The 13006-nt window shown below is 42.8% G+C and overlaps 1 protein-coding gene across 1 annotated transcript in view; it reads right to left on the reverse strand.

Moving 5' to 3' along the window:
• abcb7 (ATP-binding cassette, sub-family B (MDR/TAP), member 7) overlaps positions 1-13006 on the reverse strand; it is a 78124-nt gene that overhangs the window by 21449 nt on the left and 43669 nt on the right. The window contains exons 10-13 of the mRNA XM_038774578.1: positions 11202-11359; positions 10813-10976; positions 8863-8992; positions 2953-3124 (exon numbers count right to left, since the gene is read on the reverse strand). Of these exons, the coding sequence (XP_038630506.1) occupies positions 2953-3124; positions 8863-8992; positions 10813-10976; positions 11202-11359 (624 nt within the window). The remainder of the gene's footprint in view (positions 1-2952; positions 3125-8862; positions 8993-10812; positions 10977-11201; positions 11360-13006) is intronic.

Here is a 13006-nt window from a genome sequence, read left to right on the forward strand (position 1 = left end):
ACCATAACCCTTAATCTCTTTATTCTTCAAAAAACTATCTATTTCTATCTTAAAAACATTTAATGAAGGAGCCTCAACTGATCCACTGGGCAAGGAATTCCATAGATTCACAACCCTTTGGGTGAAGAAGTTCCTGCTAAACTCAGTCCTAAATCTACTTCCCCTTATTTTGAGGCTATGCCCCTTAGTTCTGCTTTCACGCGCCAGTGGAAACAACCTGCCCGCATCTACCCTATCTATTCCCTTCATAATTTTATATGTTTCTATAAGATCGCCCTCATCCTTCTAAATTCCAACAAGTACAGTCCCAGTCTACTTAACCTCTCCTCGTAATCCAACCCCTTCAGCTCTGGGATTAACCTAGTGAATCTCCTCTGCACACCCTCCAGCATGTCCTTTCTCAGGTAAGGAGACCAAAACTGAACACAATACTTCAGGTGTGGCCTCACTAACACTTTATACAATTGCAGCATAACCTCCCTAGTCTTAAACTCCATCCCTCTAGCAATGAAGGACAAAATTCCATTCGCTTTCTTAATCACCTGTTGCACCTGTAAACCAACTTTTTGCAATTCATGCACTAGCACACCCAGGTCTCTGCACAGCAGCAGGTTTTAATATTTTATCATTTAAATAATAATCCCTTTTGCTGTTATTCCTACCAAAATGGATAACCTCACATTTGTCAACATTGTATTCCATCTGCCAGACCCTAGCCCATTCACTTAACCTATCCAAATCCCTCTGCAGCCTTCCGGTATCCTCTGCCGTTTTGCTTTACCACTCATCTTAGTGTCATCTGCAAACTTGGACACATTGCACTTGGTCCCCAACTCCAAATCATCTATGTAAATTGTGAACAATTGTGGGCCCAACACTGATCCCAGAAGGACACCAGTACCTACTGATTGCCAACTGGAGAAACATCCATTAATCCCCACTCTTTGCTTTCTATTAATTAACCAATTCTCTATCCATGCTACTACTTTACCCTTAATGCCATACATCTTTATCTTATGCAGCAACCTTTTGGCACCTTGTTGAAGGATTTCTGGAAATCCAGATGTACCATATCCATTGGCTTCCCATTATCTATCGCACTGGTACCCTCAAAGAATTTCACTAAATTAGTTAGGCACAACCTGCCCTTTATGAACCCATGCTGCGTCTGCCCAATGGGACAATTTCCATCCAGATGTCTCGCTATTTCTTCCTTGATGATAGATTCCAGCATCTTCCCTGCTACCGAAGTTAAGCTCACTGGCCTATAATTACCCGCTTTCTGCCTACCTCCTTTTTTAAATAGTGGTGTCACGTTTGCCAATTTCCAATCCGCCAGGACCACCCCAGAGTCTAGTGAGAACAGTCTCAACCCTCTCGAATCTACCCTCATAACTGAAGTTTCTCATCCCTGGAGCCATTCTTATGAACCTCTTCTGCACTCTCTCCAATGTGTTCACATCCTTCCTAGTGTGGCACCCAGAATTTTACACAATATTCCAGTTGAAGTCCAACTAGTGTCTTGTATAAATTCAGCATAACCTCCTTGCTCTTGGACTCTATGCCCCTAATAATAAAGTCCAGAATACTATATGCTTAATAACGGCACTCTCCACATGCCCGACTACCTTCAATGAATCCGTGCACATATATGCCAGGTTCCTCTGTTCCTGCATCCCCTGTTTTATATTGTCTCTACATGTTCTTCCTACCAAAATGCAACACCTCACACTTCTCCGCATTGAACTTCATCTGCCACTATCTGCCAACTCCACCAACTTATCCACATACTTTTGAAGTTCCACAATGTCCTCCTTATTCTTTACTATCAAGAAGAAAAATAGTGTCAAGGAGGGAAGAAATTGAAAAAGGCCCATAGCTTCCTTCAATTCGCCAACGATGACATAGCTCCCCAAAATACATACTTGACCAGTAAATTCAAATGATTTACTTGTTAAACTGTTTCAAATTTCCGGTCATCAAGCCTAAAATGCTTTGTGGAAGCATTTTCCACCTGACAGATCTAGTTAAAAAAATTAAGAGTCTGGACATTTTTTTTTAAGATGCAGTTAAACACAGTTTTAAACCCCAAGATCAGCCGGCAGTACAGATTCTACCAGCACTTTGCCACAGCTAACATATTATGCAAGTAGATGCTGCTTCAGAGGTGCCAAAATGACAGCTCAACTGGGGTGAGGTCACAATCAAACTCCAGAGTGTGGTGATGCCGGCGTTGGACTGGGGTGAGCACAGTAAGAAGTCTTACAACACCAAGTTAAAGTCCAACAGGTTTGTTTCAAACACGAACTTTCGGAGCACTGCTCCTTCCTCAGGTGAATCTGAGGAAGGAGCAGTGCTCCGAAAGCTCGTGTTTGAAACTCCAGAGTGCAAGTGGTGCACAACTTGGGGAGCTGTGCACTAGGATGCAACCAAAGTGGATTTAAAAAGCTGCACAGGGTTCAGTTGCATTGCAGACCACTTAGCAGAAACCTGCAGCTCCACAGTGTGAATCAAAGCTGGCATTAACAAACCTATACTTCACATTACCACGGCTACAAACCCATTCACTTAGACATAACTGACAGAAAAATTCAAAATGACTTAACCCACGTCTCCAATCCAACTGCCGGCGCACTATTTTTCCTATCTCACCTACTTACGCTTTTCCAGCTATTCATCACCACTTATAATGACAGCTAAGTCCAATGGAAGCTGGAATAGAATGGTGCCCAGTTATTAGTCAGTCAAAAGTAGTAATATTTCCACGTACACATGACAGGCAATTCAAGCCGTTGTGCAGGTAGGGAGCCCCACTTACTGGCCTGGCTGAGCACAAGTTTAGAAAGCATATTCAACAAATCACCAACACACTGTTGCAAATATTAACAGCAATTTAGCTCATGCTTAAGGTTATGCACTCTAGTTACAATTCGCATTCTTCCTTTAACTCACCTGAAAGCTTTAGTCCACGTTCACCAACCTGAGTGTCATAACCATTTGGCATCCTGAGGATGGAGTCATGAAGGCCAGCAAGCCGAGCAACATTAAATACCTCTTCCACCGTTGCATTAACGTTCCCATATTGAAGGTTATAAAAGATGGTGTTGTGGAACAGGACTGCATCCTAGAAATCAAGGGGGGAAAGCAATATCAATCCAAATGTACAAAACCGCCGAATGATAGTCAAATACATTTATATTATAAGCATAACACCAATAACCATAACCACTTCCGTCTCCTTCTACCCAAATCAACTTCAAGTGTTCATTGTTTTCAGTGAACAGTTCCTTGCCTGATCTTCAAAAATACATTTTAGAAATCATGCATACTGGGTTCACTATTTCTTGAAATAGGAAGGAATGTTTGACCAAGTCATTGAAACTTTTCTGCTCATTCGCTGCTAAGTGACCATGTGGCATAGTTTCCGCTGTACCTCTCAGGAATGTTGTCAGGTAGATCAGGGGTTTAAAAACTTGGGGTCGTGACTCACGGGTGGGTCATGGGCAGGTTTCGGGAGGGTCGAGGCGTTCTCTATCACGGGAGGGACGCCTAATAGCTGCGACCGGCTTCTTAAAATGCTGATAGCCACGGACATTTTGGATTGCAAGTCATCCCGCGCATGCGTGCTGCACCAAGCAGTGTGCAGGGCAGGAGCCCAGGGGGTGGAACGTCTCCTCCTGACGTCAGTGCGCTGACCAGGGCCAGTTTGTTTTCAGCAATCGAGGAAGGGGGCGGCAGAGTGCAGGTGACGCCCCGTACGCTGAGATCACTTGTTGTGGGCGCAAGAGAGATGCTTCCATTTTGCAGCTACCAGCAATGCTGGTGTGAACTCCTGGGACACTGATGAACAACAAACAAAGAAGAAGCTGAAAACAGGAAGAAAGCAGCATGAAAATGATTACTTCAGTTGTGGGTTATTAATTGTATCACTACAAATCTGGATTTAAAGTTCATGTGTGATGTGTGGGGATGCAAATGAAAGTTTAAAACCCTCAAAACTTCAAAGTCACTTGAAGATTAAACATGGCGAGTTTGATGACAAACCTCACTATTTTTTTCAATCAATGCAGTCATCAGTGGAGGTCAATATCAGAAATGCAACATTGAATAACAAAGCAAGTGACAAACATCATGGGGACCAAGCAGGCTCATCTGTCACATTAAAGGTAAGTGAAAATGATGGGTTGCAAAGATCAGCCGGCGTAGGTTGCATAGTTCAGCCAGCATGGCTCACAATGGTCGGCCGATGTGGGTCCCGAAGGATGGCCAGTTGACAAAAATGGGTCCCGGGCAAAAAAGTTTTAAAAACACTGAGGTAGTTGCATTTGGGAAATTCAGGCAGTAGCAAGCAGATCCATTAATTGCAACAGAAACAAGTAAACAATCTTCTAAAATACCATTTTGTTTCCCTAGAAGCATAAGTTACACGAGTCTTCACTTGATGAAAATTGGTGCTAAATTGCAGTTGTTAATGAATATTCTTGTGCATTTTTATGTATTAAACATGTACGACTATAAACTAATGTGCCATAAAATGGATAGTAGTGCCTCACAGACTATTTAATCTCCAACAGCCATTACCCTTCAACGTCTTAGTACAAGAAATAACACGCCACAAGGGCTGCCTTAGCCATCATATGACTACCAGAAATCAATCAAATCAAAATGCTCTCTGCACTCTCAGGCACTATGCCAGAAATACTAATTTTTTTACACTCATTTTAGATAATGCCATCAACATTAATTAAAGAAATGCAGATTGCTGTTTATTTCATTTACTGAGCAGCTAAAATTTGTCATTTGGTTTTATCTGAAATACAAAATAAATACATGCAATACAGACCAAATACAGACCCAAACTCACGACCTCATGCAAATTGTTTATTATTCCATTACATAGGGCTGGGGGAACCGGTGAAGCAGGGGAGAGCTTTCTCGCATTTGAAAGGCTTGAAAGCCAAGGTGGTGCTGCTGCAAGAGACCCACCAGAGGGTAAAGGACCAGGTGGGGCTTCAAAAGGGCTGGGTGAGTCAGGTGTTCCACTCGGGCGTTGATAGTAGGGCCCGGGGTTGGCAATTCTGGTGGGCAAGAGGCTGAGGTTCCTGGTGGAGAAGGTGGTGGCTGGCCAGAGGGGTAGGTACGTAATAGTAACAGGTGCTTGGGAGGGGAGGTTGGTGGAGTTGGTTCGTGCATATGCCCCAAATTGGGACGATGCACGATTTATGAAGATGTTGTTGGTTGCCATACCGGGGTGGGTGGGTGGCAGGGTGAGGAGGGCAGAATATTCTGCGATTGGCATCTCTGACTATGTTCCATATTAGGTGGATGTGGTCCTGGAGAAGGGACTGGCACAGAGGCCTGAGTGAAGGTTGGATGTGGGGTTGTTGTCGGCCAAAAGTTTGTACCAAAATGGGAAATGCGATTGAGGTGTATGTTGGGTTTGATGGGAACAGGGAGGTGTGGGACACGTTGAAAGCAGAGGTGAGGAGTGAGGTCATCCGGTTTAAGGCTCAGGTGGACAGAAAGGCAAGAGAGGAGTGGCAGCAGTTGGTAGAGGAAATTCTGAAGGTGGACGGGAGGCAGGCAGAGTATCCGACTTCGGATCTTCTGGTGAGGAAGGAATTACAGGCGAGGTTTGACTTTCTTTACACGGAAAAGGAAGTTCGGCAGTTGAGGTGGGCAAGTGTACAAGTATGAGGAGAAGGCCAGCTGCTTGTTGGCAGGCTAGGTCTGGCAACTGCGAGAGATTAGAGTCTGGTCGGAAGGGTCAAGGCAGATTTACTGAGGTGGGATGTCCTTCCCCTATTGTTGGCAGGGCAGATGCAGGCACTTAAGATGAACATTTTGCTGTGGTTTTTATTTTTATTTCAGTGCCTACCGGTCTTTTTACCAAAATTGTTCTTTATGGGGGTGGATAGGTTTGTTTAGTCATTTGTGTGGGCCAGGTAATGTGGCATGGATTAGGAGGACAGTACTTCAGAGGGGGCAACAGTCAGGGGGCTTGGCCCTTCCGAACCCTATACAATTATTGGGCGGCGAATGTGGAGAAGGTTGGATCAGGGACCAGAGGCTATGTGGGTGAGGATAGAGGCAGGCTCTTGTAAGGGGTCGCGATTGCAGGCGCTGGCAATGGCGCAACTCCCATTTGCCCCAGGGATGGTTTCGGGGAGGCCTGCACTGGTGACTACGCTGAAAATATGACGGCAATTTTGGCAGCACTTTAGGTTGGGGACGAGGTTGAAATTTATGCCGATCAGAGGGAAATATGGTTTGAGCCAGGGAGGATAGATGCGAGGTTTCGGGAATGGGAGGAGCGAGGGGCAATCGAAAGGAAGGACTTATTTTTAGAAGGGTGGTTTGAGAGTTTGAAGGGGTTGGGGGGAGGATTTGGGGTCCCATCAGGGATGCTTTCAGGTACATGCAGGTGCAGGATTTCGTGAAAAAGGTTTATTCGACGGCACTGCCCTCCTTTTGCTAGAGGGGGTGGTCGTCAGTTTTGGGGTGGGAGGGTCATCCTGGCGATATATAGGAGAGTTTTGGAAGAGGACAAGGTCTCGGTGGAGGGAGTGAAGGGTAAATGGGAGGAGGAATTAGGGTTGGCACTGGAGGAAGGGTTGTGGTGCAAGTTGCTGCGGAAGGTGAATGCCCTAACCTCATGCACGAGACTGGGTTGGTACAGTTAAAGATAGGACACAGAGCGCACCTGAAGTTGAGGATGAGCCGGTTATTTGACTGGGTTGTTTGACGAGGATATTTGTGAATGATGTGGGAGGGGCCCAGCTAATCACGCACACGTGTTGTGGTGTTGCCCAAAGTTGGAGAAATTTTGGGGTGGTTTTTCAGCGCCATGTCAGCAATCTTTGATGTGGACTGAAGAGCCCAGTCCCCTGGGGGCCATATTCGTGGTGTCAGAGTTGCCGGAGTTGCAGACAGGAGCAGGGGCAGATGTTTTGGCCTTTGCCTCGTTCATCACTCGCAGGCGGGTTCTGCTGGGATGGAGGTCAGTTTCTCCACCTTATGCCTCAGTGTGGCTGGAGGATTTACTCGAGTTCTGCTACTTAGAAACGGTCAAATTTTATTTATGGGGGTGGGATGCGGGGAGCGAGTGAGGGGTTCCATAACAGATGGCAGGGGATTTTCACAGAAACTTCACTGCACTGTTAATGTAAGCCTACCTGTGACACTAATAAAGCCTAATAGACTAATAGCATTTTCCAGCAAACACTGGACACTGAATAGGTACAGGAATCCTGGTTGGTGTACTCCCTTCATACTCCCTCGGGAAATTATGTGAAGAATTTATTTGCCACAATCAGTGAATTCAGCAAACTCCAGAGATGGAAATTGGAGCTATATGGGCCTGTACAATTTTGTACCATACAACAGACTAAATGGGTACCTTCAATGTCACAGGAGCCCCACTGTAATCAATTTATTAGATATACTGAGCTCATAATGAAAAGGATACTTGAGACTTTGCACATCTATCAAGTTACTTTTTGAAAGCAATTTTAATTTGAAGTTACATAGCACCTTTAGCGTAGAAAAATATCCCAAAGTGCTTCAAAGAAGCTACTATTCAAAATGATAAGAGCCAAAATGCAGGTCTTAGCTTTTTCAACACTATATCTGAACTCTTCAAACAGCAAAGCCGTTAGACACAAGCTTCTCGCCAAAGCTTGCAGCATTTAAACACTCGATCTAGTGGCCTGGCTAAGACTTCAAAACGGTTCATAACTAAAAGAGACACGAAATCAAAGATTTGTTGCATACGCTTACAGGTTTTTGAAACCCCAGAAGATTAGCATCGAGACAAAATTCACAAGAACTCAACATAACTAATGTATTTATGCAGTTAAATTATTCCAAACCAGAAAAACAACAGCCTACCATCTGTCATTCCGGTCGGCTTCAAGTTGGGCATTGATTTTCAGAAGTTAAGATTGCCCAAAGCAAGAATGGGTCAGACCATTGCTGTGCAACCAGAAGCATTAAACAATTTGGCTGACAATTTTCATAAAGCTTATGGTATGCTATTTAGTACCGAGTATGACAATTCTTCTGTGAATTCTTTGCACATCAGTTTGCATCTCCCCTCCACTGTCCACTGATATCAAATTTATTTTGTTATGATCGGATTAGGGTCTGTTAACATTTACAAATAAATCCAAAATACCTTGCCAATAGAATTATGTCACAAGATTCCACTTTCTTTCAAAAACAAACTTCACTGTACATAAAACATTTACACCAAACAAGCACCATTGACATAACAATATGGTTTAGAACATATATATGTTATGCGCTCTGGTTTACTACCCATTTCCCCCATAAAACTGATCAAAACTGATTTGTTTGACAAAGGATCACTAGGACTTGAAACGTTAGCTTTTTTCTCTCCTTACAGATGCTGCCAGGCCTGCTGAGATTTTCCAGCATTTTCTCCTTTGGTTTCAGATTCCAGCATCCGCAGTAATTTGCTTTTATTTCAGCTAATTACCCTTCAGTTACAATTTCTCCAGATAAGTAAACTCACTTGATGTTTTATAGCTCTATCCTATTTTGACTTAATTAAACAAAATTAGGTCATCTTAATGGTCATTTCTTTAGGTTTTCTGGCAATCACTCAAGCCCAACATTTTAATTACCTTGCTTTACAGCGATAATCATCCCATAACTAAACATTTCCTCTAAAAGTTTAATATGAACCATAAACTAAAAGCTTAATGTGAACCATGAACTAGATATTCACAATAGCATTCTTTCACGTTGAGGCTATGGTAAGCTGCTTAAACATGAACATTTAAACACACTTAATGCATTCTGAGGCTAGCTAAAAGACATTGAGATAATTATTTTTACCTGTGGTACAATACCAATGGTTTTCCGCAAGCTTTCCAAACTGATGTCTTTAATATTCTGACCAGCCACATAAATGTTCCCGTTCTGAGGTTCGAAGAAACGGAACAGCAACCTCACTATTGTGCTTTTCCTAAACCATATAAAATTTATACAAATATATAAGACAAATTTTTGTCAAAACATGAATAAATCTACTAAACTAATCATTACTGGAAGATTCTTTCCCATGACTTACAGAATTATAAATTGGGTAGTCTTGCTAACAAATACTTTTTTTTTCTTTTTATAAATTTAGAGTACCCAATTAATTTTTCCAATTAAGGGGCAATTTAGCGTGGTCAATCCACCTACCTTGCACATCTTTGGGTTGTGGAGGCGAAACCCATGCAAACACGGAAGAACGTGCAAACTCCACACGGACAGTGGCCCAGAGACGGGACTGAACCTGTGACCTCAGCGCCATGAGACTGCAGTGCTACCACTGCGCCACCGTGCTGCCCACCTTGCTTACAAATACTGATGTGTACAAGATGGACTAAATGTTACTAGAGATCGGGGGTGATGGGGAGAATCAGAGAATTAAACCTCAGGTGGATTTCATTCATGCATCTAAATAGTTGGAGACAGAATTACACAAATATCAAAATTCATTAGAAAAGGTAATAGTGCCAGAAGACGGAGAGACAGATAGATGCAAATATTTTAAAACGGAGAGAGAATGTTAAGTCCAGGAAACTAAAGATAAATTAGCTTAACATTGATGTTAGAAATAAATAACGAAGGGCGGCACAGTGATTCGCACTGCTGCCTCACGATGCTGACGACCTGGGTTCGATCCCGGCCCCGTCTGTGCGGAGTTTGCACATTCTTCCCGTGTCTGCATGGGTCTCAACCCCACAACACAAAGATGTGCAGGATAGGTGATTGGCCAAGCTAAATTGTTCCTTAATTGGAAAAAAATAATTGGCTACTTTAAATTTATTTTTAAAAAGGCAACTGAACATTCTGACAGCAATGGTGGAGCAAAGAGAGAGATGGGTGCACAAAAGGCCAGAGGCCTTAAACGGCTGTGGAGTGAGTATAAGACCAGGGCATTTTAGGGATTATGAACCAATGACAAGGGTGACTCCGTGCGAGACAGGATCTGGGGGTTGTAGTTGTGAAACATTAGAGTTCAGGAAAGGTGGCAAAATAAATTTTCCAAGGAGAACATAGCAGAAATTGGATCGAGAAGAGAAAGAAACATGAATGAAATCTTTGACAGTAGTACAGGCGAGGTAAGGACATAGGACGGTAATATTCAGGAGGTAGAAATTATCATGCTAGGTGATAGAGTTTGAAGTTCATTTTTGCAAAGACGACAATGCCAAGGTTTTGCGTAACCTGGTTTGACTTGTGAAAGTAGTCAGGAAGAGGGTTGGAGTCAGTGGCATGAGAATGGAGTTCAGTGTGGAAGCCAATATAGTGGCTTTGGCCTTCCCAATGGTATGGGTTTTTAAAAAAAACTTATTCAGAACATGTAGATATCTGACACCCAATGCTAGATGATATCATCAATGCTTTGTTGGTCAGAGGTAAATGGGTAACCAAAACAAGAATATTACATTTTTAAAAAGGTCAATTTTCAAATTAAGGGAAAAGTAAAGGAACAAGAAAAATGGCAATGGCCAAGGACTATTATTGATCAGAGAAGACCCTGGTTTCGTTTCTTAGGTATATTGAATAGAACAGCATCAGTGGGACAAAAAGTTCAGGCTAAAAAGGGGCCCCACGACTGATTGTTACTCAGCAACGCCTGTCCATAAGTGAGGTTGGGGGTGGGATGGGAGCACATGTATTAAAATTCAATAATTTTGAATAAAATTCAAGAGGCCAATAAAATTCAAGAAGCAAATATTCAAAAACAAAAGTTTTAAAATGCCAAGATTGCCAGTATAAATGACCACCTACCCAGAACCACTGCCACCTACAATTGCCACTTTCTTCCCAGCAGGAACTTCAAATGAGACTCCATCAAGGACTTTGTGACCATTGATATACTCAAAGCAAACATCTTCAAAAGTGATTGTAGATTTCTCAGGAGAAACATCAATTACTGGAGCCATGTCTACATCCTAAAAAGCCCAAAAAACAAAGTTGCTTTACTGAGTTAGGAGGAACATTCAGGTTAAAATAAAAACATAGGGTCACTTAACCAATTCGCCATCGAGATATTTATAAAAACTGAACAAACAATCTCAAGTTATAGATTAAGTTGTTTTATGGAATACGCACAATTTCTGGCTTAAAAATCTATAAGAGTACTATACCATTGAAATTCAAGAACTGTACCACTTTACCTTGATCTTTGAGTCAACACTCAGCAAGGTAAACAAAGTGTTCATGTCTATGAGTGCCTGCCGGGTCTCTCTATATACTGTGCCCAGAAAATTTAAGGGGAGAGACAATTGGAAAAGTAGTCCATTTACCATCACCAGGTCTCCAACTGTTAGTGCACCTACAAAAGAATGGGTTTTACAATAACTTCTATACAGATTTAAATTCAAGTCAACTTGAATAAATTTAAACAAAAACCTTGAATATGATCTTGAATATAATAGTACGTTAACAATGTTTGCATTATCCAGCTTAAGCTGGTGAATTTAACTGAACAGAAGTGGGGATGTTCGCCGTTGATTGCACAACATTCAGTACCATTTTTGATTCCAGAGGTACTGAAGCAGTCCATGTTGATATGTAGCAAAAACTGGACAACATTCAAGCTTGGGCTAATATGTGGCCCAAAGGTTGCATGCCGCTTAAGTGCTAAGCATTGACCATTTCCAAGAAGAGAGAATCAAACCCTCTCTCAAAGACATTCAATGGCATTACCATCGCTCTCCGAGTCCTCAATTATCAACATCCTGGGATTTGGGGGAGAGGTTACCAGTTACCAGGAATAAAACTGGACCAGCCATATCAAACCGTGCCTACATGAGCAGGTCAGAGGCTGGCAGTACTAAGGTGAATAACTCACCTCCTCATTCCCCAGTGCCTGCCCACTATTTATAAGACACAAATCAGGAGTGTGATGGAATATTCTCCACTTGCTTGGATGAGTGTGGTTCCAAAAATAATCAAGAAGTTCAATACCATCCAGGACAAAGCAACCTTCTTGACATCTATGCCCCAATTCAAAGATTCACTCCATCCACCACTGACATCACTGTGTATCATATGCAAGATCCACTGCAGCCACTCAAAACTCCTGCAACAGCACCTTATAAATCCTTTCTACCTACCACCTAGAAAGTCAAGGGCAGCAGGGTGCTGGAAGCATCAACACCTGCAAGTTCCCCCATCCCAACTCGGAACTATATTGCTGTTCTTTTACTTTGCTGGGTCAAAACCTGTAAGTCCCTTCCCAACAGCACTGCGAGTGCGTCTACATCACATGGACTGCAGTGGCTCAAAGCGACAGCACACCATGACCTTCTCAAGAGCAATTAGAGATGGATAACAATGACGCCCGTGATGCTCAGATGCTGTGAAAAAAATAAAACTTAACAGAAGTCCACTAAATTCGGCTTCATCAATGACTGTGTCATGAATTCTCACATGCACTGAGCACCTTAGTAGTGTAGTCCTTTTCATCTGCACAGGGGAAGGGTGGCTGGCAAAAGAAATACAAAGACCAAACTGGGAGATCTATCCCACTCAAAACTATGCCTCGAATACAAACTGCAGCTTTAGCCGTTCTTCTCCTTCTTCACTCAGTCTTCGTATGTGGACACTGCCTCCATGCTGGTATATATTGCCCACCCTAAGTTGCTCTCAGGAATGGGAAGGTGGGTTTCCTTGAACAGTACGTGTGGAACATACTCCCACACAGCAGTTGAGGAGTTCCAGGGTTTTGACCCAATAATAGGATCAAATCAAATCAGGATTGTGTGTGACTTAGAGGTAACGCCATTCCCAAGCACCTGCTGTCAAGATGGCAGAGGTTTCAAGTTTGGGATGTGCTGTCAAAGAAGCTGTGGCAAGTTATTGCAATGCATCTTGTAGATGGTGCACTGTGCAGCCATGGTACATCAGTAATTAATGTTTAAGCTAGTCGATGAGGTGCCAATCAGATAGTTTTGGTCTGGATACTGTTGACATTCTC

The sequence above is a fragment of the Scyliorhinus canicula genome, chromosome 17, assembly GCF_902713615.1.
Source record: "Scyliorhinus canicula chromosome 17, sScyCan1.1, whole genome shotgun sequence".
Taxonomy (NCBI): Eukaryota; Metazoa; Chordata; class Chondrichthyes; order Carcharhiniformes; family Scyliorhinidae; genus Scyliorhinus; species Scyliorhinus canicula.